Source organism: Marmota monax, unplaced genomic scaffold, assembly GCF_021218885.2.
Source record: "Marmota monax isolate L192 unplaced genomic scaffold, Marmota_monax_Labrador192_F-V1.1 WCK01_AAM20220418_F8-fsc00086, whole genome shotgun sequence".
NCBI lineage: Eukaryota > Metazoa > Chordata > Mammalia > Rodentia > Sciuridae > Marmota > Marmota monax.
The window spans coordinates 1,680,054-1,693,102 of NW_026693086.1; the positions used below are offsets into that span (position 1 = coordinate 1,680,054).

Below are 13,049 nucleotides of genomic sequence, written 5' to 3' on the forward strand. Positions count from 1 at the left end.
CCACCAGGTCAGAATCTCTGGGAGTGGGACCTACGCACTTTTTTTTTTTTTTTAAATCCCCAGCTGACCCGAGTGTGCTTCTGGGGCTGAGAACCAGTGGTGCAGAATCCAATCATATAGATCAAGTAATGAAAAAGGAAAAGGCCATAGAGAACATCTTACTCCGTATACAGTTGTCCTTGGTATCCACACGGTGTTGTCTCCAGGACCCGCGTGAATAGCAAAACCCTGTAGAAGCTCAAGTCCCTGGTGTCACCTGCACAGTGGTCCTAAACACTGTAAGTCGTCTCTGCATTCCTTGTTATACCCAACGCAGCGCAAATGCTGTGGAAATAGTTGTTATACTGTGTTGTTAAGGGAATAATCCCAGTGTTCAGTAGAGATGCAATTTCTTTATGGCCTTTTTTTTTTCCAAGGCTGGCCTTGAACTTGCAATCCTCCTGCCTCAGCCTCCCAAGTAACTGGGATCACAGGTGTCCGTCACTGTGCCCAGCTCACATGCAAAATTTCCTCCCCAATCTTTTTCAGCCATCATCCTTGGATATGGCACCCTTGGATACAGAAGGTCAAGGGCGTACACACAGACAGGCATCGCTCCCACCCAGTGGGCAGCTCTAGGCAGCCAAAGACACTGGAGAGCATCGTCCCCTCTGGTCAGGGAGGCGAGCAGTGATTCTCGACAGTCTCCTCATTTGTCATGTTTGAATTTTTAAACAGCAAACATGGTACAGTCTCTTAAAAAGAAATTCTCCCTGTGCTCTGAGAGCTGGCTGAGCAGGGCGACGGGTGACCCTGTGGACTCACGCGGCTTGCCTGTGTTGGGACGGCCACCCACGGATTCTCACACACCAGCCCACTGCCCCTGGCCTCAGCTGTCTTCCTTTGGACTCAGCCATGAGGGGAGACTTTCGGGCGTGGGAGTGACTGAATGAGCCCATTCATCGATTCATTCATTGCTTGTTCATTTGTTGGTTCGTTCATTCATTCATTCATTCATTCATATTTTTACTAAGAACTTGACGTGCTAGGCACCTGCATCCGATCTCATCTCCAGGACCACATATGAATTGGAAATTGGATGGTCTTATGTCCCTTCTATGGCTGGCAATATATTAGCTACAGCAACATAAATAACTGAGATGGAAATATTTAAGACACTGTGGCCATCTAAGACAGAGCTCGTAAACTAGTGGCACACAGATAATGTGTGAATGGCCTTCCACAGGGCTTTAAAAAGACTTTGGCAACCTAGGACCCGTGAACCAGGGGCCAGTGCTGGTTGGAGCTGAGTGTCCCTTGGGAGGGCATGTGTTCTGCAGTGCCGCCCGTCACTGCCGTACCCCTTTTCTACTGCACCGTACCAGGCTGGCTTCACTTAGCCCAAAGGCCTGGCCTCTGCAGGCACCTGAGTCTACAACCCCTGCACTGGGGCCGGCAGGATGGGCCACCTGTCATGGACTTACAGGGCTGCCGAGCTGAAGTATCCCGTGGAAGGTGCCATTTCTATTCCAATCTGGCCTTCAGCCTGCTGGCTGGAGAACTGAGCTCCTCTGCTTTAAATTTCATCTGTGGACGGCGTGCGAGGGGCCGTCGGCACTGATATGTCTGTGGAACAAATTTTCACAATAGGGAATGTATAAAGTGCGTGATAGAAAGGGACCGTCACTCAGCCTGGCAGGAGTGTGGGGCACCGGAGTGAGAAGAGACAAGCATCAAATTGGATAGAGATGATATCATGGATGGGTGCCAGGCTAAGCTATTGGAACCTTATTTTTTAGGCCACTTTTGTCTAATCGGACTTCTACCGTGATGGATGTATCTTATTTATGTGCTGTCGCATAATGTCGCCTCTAGCCCCGTGGGGACGACTGAGCGTTGGAAATGGAGCTTGTAAGAATGATGAACTGAATTTTAAATTTTATTTAATCATCTTAGATTTCCGCAGCCCCGTTTGGCTAGGAGCTTATTGTGTTGGACAGCGCGGATTTAGGCCACAAGCAGCCGGTGAATGTGTTGGAGAGGGAAATGATACCGAGCCCGGGTCTTCAGAGGATGGATTTTCCAAGAGTGTGTGGGCTTCCTGGGGCAGGTGGAAGTAGTTAGGAATGACATTGACGATGCTTGGCGTCTATTAAGCATTACTGTGTCCACACACTGAGCTAAGATAAACTCATGAAATCTGCACAGAAACTGTATGAGAGAAGCAAAATTCTTGTCCGCATTTTACCCACTAGGGAATCCACAACAACGGCAAGGTCAATGGGCATATTCAAGGTTACGTAACTGAAAAATAGCAGCACCTGGGCGGAATTCGGGCAGCATGTTTGCAGAGCTTGAATCAGGAACCCCTCCATGGTGGAAGAGAGTAAATGAAGCTCCCCGAGAGCTTACTTTGTGCGGTCCCCTGCGATTACATCCGCACATGACATCTCGTTTAGATTTATTAACAATGATGTGACATCGCCAGCCTTATCTCCTTGATGGTTATTATGGAAACTCTGGTTCCCAGAGATGAGCTATCAAGGCAGGCTGATCCGTCTGTGGGGAGACCCGTTAAGATCTGATTACAAAAACTCCTCGGAGCTGGTGAGGGCAGCTAAGGTGGAGTCGGCGGGGAACGTATGGGAGGAGATGGTTCCAAAGATGTTGCGAGGGAAGAATCAGCGGGGCTTGGCAGATGACTGAATGGCGGGGGCGAGAGCTCGGGGGAGGACTTCTTCAGGAACAGTGAGATGAATGACAAACACAAATGCACCCACTCTGCACAAGCAGAGAGTGTGGGCTCCAGAGGAAGACGAAGCTGGCTTCAAATGCGTGTCCCCGAGGGCTAGCCGGGCCCCCTTGGGTGGACGCTCCTCCCCGGCATCAGCATCCAGGTGGATGGAGAGGGGATCATAGCGCCTGCATCCCAGGACTGTGATGAGGGTTGGGTTGCATCCCGGATGTGAACGCCCAGTTGCAAACTCACAGTGCCCTGGCCATGGGAGTGGCTCTTAATGCCACCCAGGACAGGTGTTGGGTGCAAATGGAATCAGATCTTTCTGCCTTTGATCACGGAGATGAGGAACCGTGCTTTACCGCGGGCACTAGGCAGAGTTGAATACAGATAATCCCGTGGGTCAACCTCTACCCAGGAGAAAAGAGAGACCCCCCTCCATGCTGCCATCACAAAGCACAATCTGCATGCTGGTGCTCCTGCTGAAATGCCCCTGTCCAGAGAGGCATAGTAAGTGGGTTAGGGTTCTTCAGCTTATCAGTGGTAAAATGAGAATTCAAACTGTGGTCAGTCTGACTCCAGAGGCTTGGTCAGTGACTCCTGCATGTGAGGGGCTTTGTCCGCGAGGAACTGCTGGTGTGGGGCCTGTGGAGGGACTTGAGAGCCTGAGAAAGTGCCGAGGGCCCTTCTCTTTCTTCTTTGATCCCAGGTATCTGCAACTAGCGCTGGATTTTCTACCTCAGGTTGACTGTGGGTTTAGGGGCAAAGACGGGTTCCCTAGGACACTGGTTTTCCATTGTGGACTCCAGTGAGAAGTGGGGGGCAAGGAGAATCAATGCCAAAGAGGAAATCGTAAGATCTGATGATTTAGTCTACTCTTCTTTGGGATGTAATGAGTAAATTTTAGTGGTGAAGAACCGGGAATTGGGGGTGGTGGTGGCAGCAGATGCAGCATGAAGCAGAATTGGGGTTCTCAGTGCTTTCCTGGGGGAGATACCTCAGAGGTCCCTTGAAAGGGACTATATCTGCCAATTCTGGAATCAATCAAGGGTTCGTGATCTTTTGCTGGTATTAGATTCTTCATGTCACTCTAACACAGATGGCACATGACCTTGTTGACCTTGCACGTAATCAGACAGAACTCAGGACTTCTTTCTTGTTCTTGGCTGGAGTTGGACAGAAACTTCCCCTTCTAAAGAGGCCACGTGTGCAGCCCGCTTCTTGACCTTGACATAGACCTTGCTCACCTAGCCCTTGGGCATTTGAGCTGGAGACCCCTGTTGGGGAGTCCTAATAAAGCAGGTGGATGCACGGGGCGCAGAGGGCTCCGGGCTCCAGGCTTTCCAACCCCAGAGCAAGAGAAGTAATTGAATAAACCACGAAGCGTTGCGGGATTCTTGGCTGTCCCCAGCTACCTGGGTGAAAGTAGGACCTCGTACATTTTTCCAACAATTCAGTAAACTCGGCAGCCTGTTCTTGAAGAAGAGCTTAGTCTTCTTCCCCCTGAATTTGCCAAACAGAAATGAGGGGGTGTTTATTTGTTTCACAAAAAGGATCGAGTTTGTTTCTTAAAATAGCCAGCCCCACGCCTTTCTTGAAAGTGTTTTCCTTAATGGGGAATCTGATTTGCTTGACTTCTCAGTAACATTCAGAGTAGAGGAATTACCTGCTCCGGAAGCCCCACCTCCCCCAGGCTGTTCCCAGCTGCTCCACAGCAGTGTGCTGGGTGGGGTGGGGCGGGGGAGGAGAGTCACTTGACACATTGATTCCCCCTCAGTGGGTATGGCTTGTTTATCTCTGTGGCCGGTTGGAAGCGTGCCTAATGGTGGTTGGAGGTACTGTCACTCTCCACGGTGGTGACGACCTCTGGATGCAATGCCCCATCAGGACATTATCCCAGAATTATGTTTGCTTCTCTTTCCTGGCTGGTGCATTTATTCTTTCCCCCATTCACTCGCCAAACATCCGTTTACTGAATATCAGTTATGTACGTGGAGTTGGGATAGATGCTAGCGCTAGGGCTAGAGATGGGTCTCTCTAAAAAAGGTGCATCAGGATAAGTAAGGTCAGAGTGGATATTTTGGAAGGTTGGAAGAAAGCTTCTAGAACAAATCACCTACTTGAAAATGGGGGGAACAATTCCCAAATTGTATTGGGTCAAGGAGGGAATCTAAACCTCTGTAAGAGACCACTGAGAAATTTAAAATAATGGAGCTAAATAGAAAAGACAAGATGCATCCAGAATGGTACTTAAAAGAGATGTCTTTAGCCTTAAAGTCTTTAAATTTTTAATGAAGAGGAATGGGAGTAAATTAACTGGTCAATTCAAGCAGCTTTGAAAAGAGCAGTGCTTGATGGTCGCAGACATTTGTAGAAAACTCATTCCGCGGTAGACCCAGTTCTGTGTGTGGGTGAATTCCTCTAAGCCTGACCATGCCACCGTTTGGGGGACTGTTATCATTATTATCATAGTGCAGAGAGGAAGCGGAAGCCTTGGGAGATCAGATAATATACCCCTCATATTAAGGTTTGGACAGAGGACCCAAACCTGGCCACCTGACTCCAAAATTCATATTCCTAACCAATGCAAGATATAATGCAAATGCAGGTATGTAGGATGAAGGGGGAAAAAAAAGCAGGACTAACAATTCATAAAGTAGAATAAAACCCAGTGGAATTGATAAACATACCCACAGCTGCTGCTTTCAATTGATAGCATAATAGTTAACAAAGAAGATGAGCCAACTGAAAACTCACACCAAAGTTGTTATGAATGAAAACACGCTTACCACACACATGCACTGAAATTCTATTGCTTTCTCTTATAAAATATTTTATTTTAGTTGTAGATGGACACAATACCTTTATTTTATTTATTTATTTTTATGTGGTGCTGAGGATGGACCCAGGGCCTCACAGGGGCTAGGCAGGCGCTCCACCCCTGAGCTACTGCCCCAGCCCCCTATTGCTTTCTTATTTGCAAACAAAGACCAGTTGGCAAACAAAATGGAAAAACATCAAATTCACAGTAGCGTTAAAAAAAAGTCCAAAAAGAAGAAGAATCCCTCAGATGATACTAAGCAAGAAATGTGCAGAAACGATATGGAGAAAACTCAAGACTTTGGGGGGAGGGGGGGATGTAAAATAAGACTTCAAACAAGATAACGATCAATTCCTGGGGGAATGACCTGGGGTTATCTAAACGTCCATTATCTTGAATTTATTTCCTAAATTTTAAGATCATTTCACTCAAAGTCCCAATCATTTTTTTTTTTTTGGATGCAGGGACGGACTTAATGCAATTCCAGTAAAAAATTTCCTCTGATATTTTAAAAATCTTGATTAAACAAATTCTAAAGTTGTCTTGGAGAATAAGCATGCGGTGATAGCTAAGAAAATGTTGAAAATCAGGATAATGAGAGAGGACTTCCCTGCCAAGATGCAGCCTATTACAAAGCTACTATAATTAAAACCCCTATTGCCACACTTCAAGACAGATCAGTGGAAAAAACAGGAGGCCCAGAGACAGACTCCAGTGTGTGTAATTATTGAACTATAATAAAGTTGGCATTTGAAGTCTGTGGGAAAGGGATGAATTATTCAATCAAGGGTGCTGGGACAATTGGTTACCTATTTTGAAAAAAAAAAAAAAAAAGGCAAATTAGATTCTCATTTCGAATCAGGTTCCAAGACATTGCGGATGGATTAAAGTGAAGTGGAAAAAGAATAATATTTATGTGACCTGAGTGCATGAAGGCTTTTGAAACGTAGTATCCTTTGCTTAGTTTTTCCTTACACCGTCTTGAAAGTTCTATTGTGTATTTCTGTTCTGACTTCTAGCCTTGCTAACACACACACATTGAAGCTTATAATGTCCTATGTGTGGGTTTCTCAATACCTATTGCTCTCAAGGAATGGAAAATGCAGAGTGTTTCAATTTTATAGCACACTTTCTTCTTTTTTTGGGGGGTGGGGTATTGGGGATTGAACTCAGAGGCACTCGACCACTGAGCCACACCCCCAGCCCTATTTTGTATTTTATTTAGAGACAGGGTCTCACTGAGTTGCTTAGGGCCTCACTGTTGCTGAGGCTGGCTTTGAACTCTCAATCCTCCTGCCTCAGCCTCTGGAGCTGCTGGGATGACAGGCCTGCGCCATCGTGCCTGGCTCAATTTTATCCCCATGTCTTATGACTTATGTTCTCTGTTTCTTTCTCTCTCTCTCTCTCTCTCTCTCTCTCTCTCTCTCTCTCTGTTTTAAAATTTTATATGTATGGAAAATATAAAAATGAAGAAAAGTTGACAGATTAATATAATGAATCCTCATGTGTACACCACCCAAGTTCAATAATGACCTGTTAGAACCAATGTTTTTCATCAATAACCCTAACCCCAACATACTGAATTATTTTGAATTAAAGTATTTTTTAGAAGTATTTATTTTTTTAGTTATAGATGGACCCAATATCTTTATTTTATTTTTATGTGGGGCTGAGGATCGAACCCAGTGCCTCATGCATGTGAGGCGAGCACTCTTCCTCCGAGCCACAATCCCAGCCCCATGAATTAAAATATTTTATCCACAAAGAGTTTAAGATGTATCCGCAGGGATAAGAATTCTATTTTTTTTAAAGCCACAATACCATGATTACACCAAATTTTTTCTATTTCCCTAATACCAATTACAATAATTCCCTACTATCTTTAAAAAATAGCCAGTGTATCATTTCCCTGATTGCCTCATAATTTTTTGAACTATTTGTTTATGCAAATTAGGATTCCAAGAAGGTCCACCACATATTGCATTTAATGGATCAGTTTCTTTTATATACCTATGTATCTATCTATACATATCTTTAGATGTTGATGGACCTTTATTTGATTGATTTATTTTTATGTGGTGCTGAGAATCGAACCCAGTACCTCACACATGCTAGGCAAACACTCTACCACTGAGCCACAACCCCAGCCTGGATCTGTTTCTTAAATTTGTTTGAATATGTAAGTTTCTCCTCTATATCCTCCCTCTTGCAGTTTGTGGAAAAAAATCATATTGGTTGCTTTTGAACTTGTCCATATTCTGTTCCTTTTGTGTGAGTGTGGGGTTGGAGGTTGGGCGATGGCTTCTCTGTGGTGTCATTGAACATGATTCCCCCGTTGCCTATATTTTTTGTAAATTTGTAGTTGCATTAAGAGGCCTGAACTGACACAGACTCGGTTACTTGGCTGAGTCCTTCCTAGATGGCGGGGTCAGTTTTTGTCGAGGCCGGCGGTATCTTTTTGCAATTGAGCCGCTATTGATGATGGTTCTCTGGATGCATTATATCACTAGGGGGTAGCTTTCATGTACTCAGAAAGAGCCTCAGAAAGGCTCTGGGCTGGTCTAAAAGCTTGGTGCCCGTCCTCCTGGAACTAGGAGATTATAAAAGACTGTAAAAGACAAAACTAAAAAAAAAAAAAATTCAAACAAATAAAAAATCAGTTGTATTTTGCATATATTTTCTGACTACCCCTTCCTCTGACCGATCTCCAGATAGCAGAGCCATACCGTAGAGGCATTTAATGCCCATAATTCCAATACACACGTATGGACCTGAACACAATCTACTTCATCCGCTGCCTGATTTAAGAAACAGCATTGTATTTTCAGACCCATAGAAGTCTAGGCCCTTTAAGGGGTCTTCAGGTGACCTGGAACATATGTGATCTTTTGAACCCCAGTTAACCCCAATCAATGCCGGCGCGAGGTGCAACCTTCGTATACACGAGAGTTTACCATCCACAAAGGACAAAATGCAAAACGTTCTTGTTTATTTTGGCGTAAAACCTTTTCTTGTGTGAAGTCCAAGTTTAACAATCTCTCTGCACCCCGGACTCCTTCTGCTCCTTCTTCCCGACCTCTCAACCTGTTTCCTCTTTTGCAGTTTGCTGCTTTGTCGTGCACAAGCGGTGTCATGAATTCGTCACATTCTCCTGCCCCGGCGCGGATAAGGGCCCAGCCTCTGATGTAAGTAATGCACCTTGGTGGCTTTTTCCTGTCCCAAGTGAGTTGGCACATTCTTCTGCATGAATGCTCGTGGTGGGCTTAGACAGACGGGTGGGGCTCTTCTCACTCTAAGGCCTTGGTGGCCCCTACAGCCTCTGAGACAGTTTTCCTTGCAGTGGGGGAAACAAGGAATCAAAATGTATCCAGAGAGGGTTGGCTAGACAGAGTTCCCCTGCTATGATTCTGCTAAACGTCTTTACCCTTGCAGCGGGGTACAGGGGGTGTGCAGGCTCTTGCTGGTTGGCCTCCTGGACAAGGTAGTTTTGGTGGCAATTTACAATGCACTTTATAGTTCTGAGTGCGGGAGGTCTTGATATGGAGGAGCAAGAATTAGGAAGAAATGAGTTAATCCCCCAACTGGGCATCCCAAAGTCTGTTGGGAGTTAGGGAAGCTAGACAAATACTTTTTGTTTGGATCCTCATGAACTTATTTTAATATGGATTAGAAAACCATATTTCATAGCGTTTTTATACTTACTGCAGGGATATAAAATTTCCTACCCAAGTAAAGTTTTTGGGGGTTCAGCAAATATAAGTCGATTTAAGGAAAATATTGAGTCAATGACAGGATGAGAAGGATATGGCAAAAGTTTGGGTACAAGTTTGCCCAAATTTGGGGTACTTGGTCGATTGCCGACACAATATCAATTTATAGATCTCACCCTCTTCTTTCCTTTGGGCAGAGTCTGGTTTACATGCCAGAAATTGAAAATGTCTGATACCTTGTGTTCCCAGAAACTGAGAATGTGCTCTAATCCTGCTGTTAGGACCTGAGGGGAAAACTGGGGGAAGGCTTCAAGGAAAAAGTTCTCCTTTCTTTTAAGGAAGAGACATCCCTTTCTTTTACTTTCAGATAATTTTTGTATGAGGATGTGTGCTTAAGCGTTGTGGCAGCTCTTTTGGGTCAATGAGGGAGACACAGCGGGTTTCCTGGTAGAGTGGAAGAGTTGAAGGAATAGGGGTCGCTGATGACACTGTTGAGCTGCTGAGTCACTTCTGAGTCTTCTTATCCCCCAGTCAAAGAGATAAGACGTTCTCCTTGGTCAAGTATCTTGGGGTATTCTTTTCATTGCCAGGGCTTATCCTCCATGCATAGTGTCCCGCTGTTCAGTGAGGAACTGCATTCAGCATGCCCCACGCCCCACGCCTCACTCCTAGTTCCCTTGTTTTTCTGCTGCTTTCTAGAATTTTCCTCACTGGCTTTGTCTCAGGTCCTGTTATGCACAAAATTGACACTGACCTCGGTTTGTCTGAAATGAGTTTGTCCTTGAATGTCCTGGACACCTGTTAGCCTCCTACCAGTGTTCCATGGCCATTTTGCTGAAACTCAGGGGACATCTCTGTTGCCCTGTTCATGCGCACGCCTGAGAGTTCGAGCTGCTGATACTTCACCTGGAGAACGAGGACTCGAGGTGCAGAACTCCACCCAACCTACCGCCCGCGCCCCTGCGGGTCTGTCGGCCGAGATGAAAGTTGGAACCGTTTGCCACGTTCTCTGCCTCCTACTCCCTGGGCCTTCGAGGGCTGTTCCTTTGCTGTTCCCTAGGAAACCAGGCAGGGGGGTCTTGGGAGACTGCCTGACCCCCTTACGCAGCTCTCAGATCAAACCAAGACCTGACGCTCGGGTAGTAGACAAGGGGCGTCATTCCCATATTCTGCCTCTCTCTGTCAGATGTATCTGTTGCCCAAGTCAGAAACTCAGTTCAAACTGGATTTTATGAAAAGGGACATTTTTGGTCCCTGGAATTGAAAAGCTCGAGGACTGGCTTTAGGCACCGTAAATCAAAGGGCTTAAATAAAGCCCTCAGGATCCTCTTCCTCCACTCCTCGGCTCAGCCTTCCTCGGGGTTGGTCTCATTTTCAGGAAGGCTTTTTTCCTGTGGCGGCAGGATGGTTCTCAGCCTTTCGCCTCAGATCTTATCTGCACTGCAACCCCAGGGACAAGACCTAAGGTCTCAGTGGACCACAAGTCACATGGAGCCTGAACGATGGCTTACGCTGATTGGCCAGGCTTGGTCACGTGCTGCTGTGGTTTCTGAATGCTTTGTCTCCCTCCCCAAATTCATAGGTTGACATCCTCGGCCCCAAGGTGATGGCATGAGGAGGTAGGGATGTTGGAAAGTGATCAGGTCATAAGGAAGGAACCTTCACGCATGAAATTAATGCCTTATTATAAGGGACCCCAGAGAGAGAGATGCCTCACCCCTTCCACCATGTGAGATAACAGCCAGAAAACAGCTGTGGAACGAGGAAACGAGTCTGCCAGTCCCTTCACCTTGGGCTTTCCCTCCAGAACTTGGTATTTCATTATTACCACCCGGTTTTTGGTATTTCATTATCAGCAATCCTGGTGGACGAAGACTGAAGATTTTGTTGCCGAGTGTGTGTCTCGAGGAACAGAATTTTAAGGCAGTGTTCTGAATGGGTTCTGGGGGCTTTGCAATCGAGCCAGTTCCTCCGGAAGATGGCCTGGCTCCTCTGAGTCAGCCTGCGGTCTCTGGTGCTGTTTCTCTAAAGCCCAGGATCGACGGGTCCAGGAATCCAGGGGGGTAGAAATGGGGGTGACATCACTCACCATCACCCCTGGTGACCCGTTAGCAATATTTTTGCTTCCTCGTCCCACGAATTTATGCTCTGCTGGCCTAGAGGTCTTAGCTCCGGCAGGAGAGATGCTCGTCCCAGGGACTTGTACGATGATTTTGTTTGAACTGGAAGTTAAGGCCACCAGCTGGCCTCGTGGGCCCCTCGTGCCTCGGTGTCAACAGGTCAAGAGAGAGTAATGGAGTTGGCTGGGGTGATTGATCTGGACTCCCAGGGGGAAGCCGGTCTACTCCACAACAGAGCAAGAGAAGAACGTGTCTGGAATACAGGGCTCCCTTAAGGTGTCTCTTAGTACCGCGATTGGGGTCAACGGGAAACTACAGCAGCCCAGGCCGGCAGGGTTAAGGGGAGAAAGTTTGGGTCACCCTGCCCGGGGCTTGCTGAGAGCAAAAGGGAAACACCTGGGCAGCAGGAAGTGGTTTTAAGTACCACTGATGGCCTTGTGATCAGCTAGAGCATAAAGACTGATTGTGAATTCTCTCTTAATTTTGTTTTGAATCCATTTTGTATATATATATATATATATACACACACACACACAAATATGAAGCAATTATCTTTGTTTTCTTCCCTGTCTTAGTCTCTTATCCTTGAACATATGATGCATTGATTTCCTATCAGTATTTCAGCACAGTTGATTTGACATGTTGGTACTTACGATGCAGGATTTCCCGAGAAGAGAAACAGATGCTCGGGACTTTACCTCCTCTGGGGAAGGGATCGGTGTGTTTTTCAGTTGTGCAAGGTCTCGTTGTATTGACTTGGGTGGAATTACAACCTTGTTATTATTATTTTTTTTATTTTGGAAATTTCAGTTGGGTTTGAAGGGATGGGGAGGGTGCCGGGTGGAGCCAGGCTAGGCTTGTGCCGGTGAATTCCATGTGTCAACTTGACTGGGATAAGAGATGCCCAGATTGCTTTTAAAACCATATTCTGAGGTCTATGAGGGTGTTTCTAGAAGGGGTCAGTATTTCAGCGGGTGGATTGAGGAAGGAAGATGGTCTTCACTAGTGTAGACGAGCATCCCTAGTCTGTTGAGGATCCAAATAGAACAGAAAGGTTGAAGAAGGGGGATCACCCTCTCTGTCAGAGCCGGGACACCCGTCTTGGCACACTTTAGATATCAGTGCCCTTGGTCCTCAATCCTTCAGAGTTGGAGCAGGACTTAGGCCACTAGATCCTTTGCTGCTCACACCTTTGGACTGAGTATACCACTGGCTCTTTTGGTTCTCCAGCTTGTGGACAGCAGGTCCTGGGATTGCTCAGCCTCATAATCACTTGATAGATCCAACCCTGCCCCCATATCGACATCCACCTCTATCCCAGGGGCTCTGTTTCTCTGGAGAACCCTGGGCCCACTCCTGGAGATGACAGTCCCAGACACTCACCCCATGGTTCGAGAGTAGGGACTAGACGGTCCCTCCAAGGAACACCAGAGAAGCAGTATTTTGTACGGGTTCCAACCTCAGACTGTGGAACCAGCCTTCATAGGGCTTAAACCTGCATGACTTGGGACAAATGATTTAAATATCTTCTTGCCTTAGATTCTTAGCTGAAATGGGGGAGATAGTAATTCTTACCTTATTAGCACTGCTGTGAGTGTCAATGCATAAATATCGATGAAGGCACGTCGGACAGGGTCTGGTATGGAGCGGGAGCTATATTTGCACATGCGATCAAGACAGTG

At 46.4% G+C, this 13,049-nt stretch overlaps 1 protein-coding gene across 3 annotated transcripts in view; it reads left to right on the forward strand.

The window, feature by feature from the left end:
• Prkcb (protein kinase C beta) overlaps positions 1 to 13,049 on the forward strand; it is a 303,273-nt gene that overhangs the window by 109,602 nt on the left and 180,622 nt on the right. For all 3 annotated transcript variants that reach the window (XM_046454415.2, XM_046454414.2, XM_058582629.1), the window contains one exon: positions 8,640 to 8,722. In XM_046454415.2, coding sequence (XP_046310371.1) covers positions 8,640 to 8,722 — 83 coding nt within the window. The remainder of the gene's footprint in view (positions 1 to 8,639; positions 8,723 to 13,049) is intronic.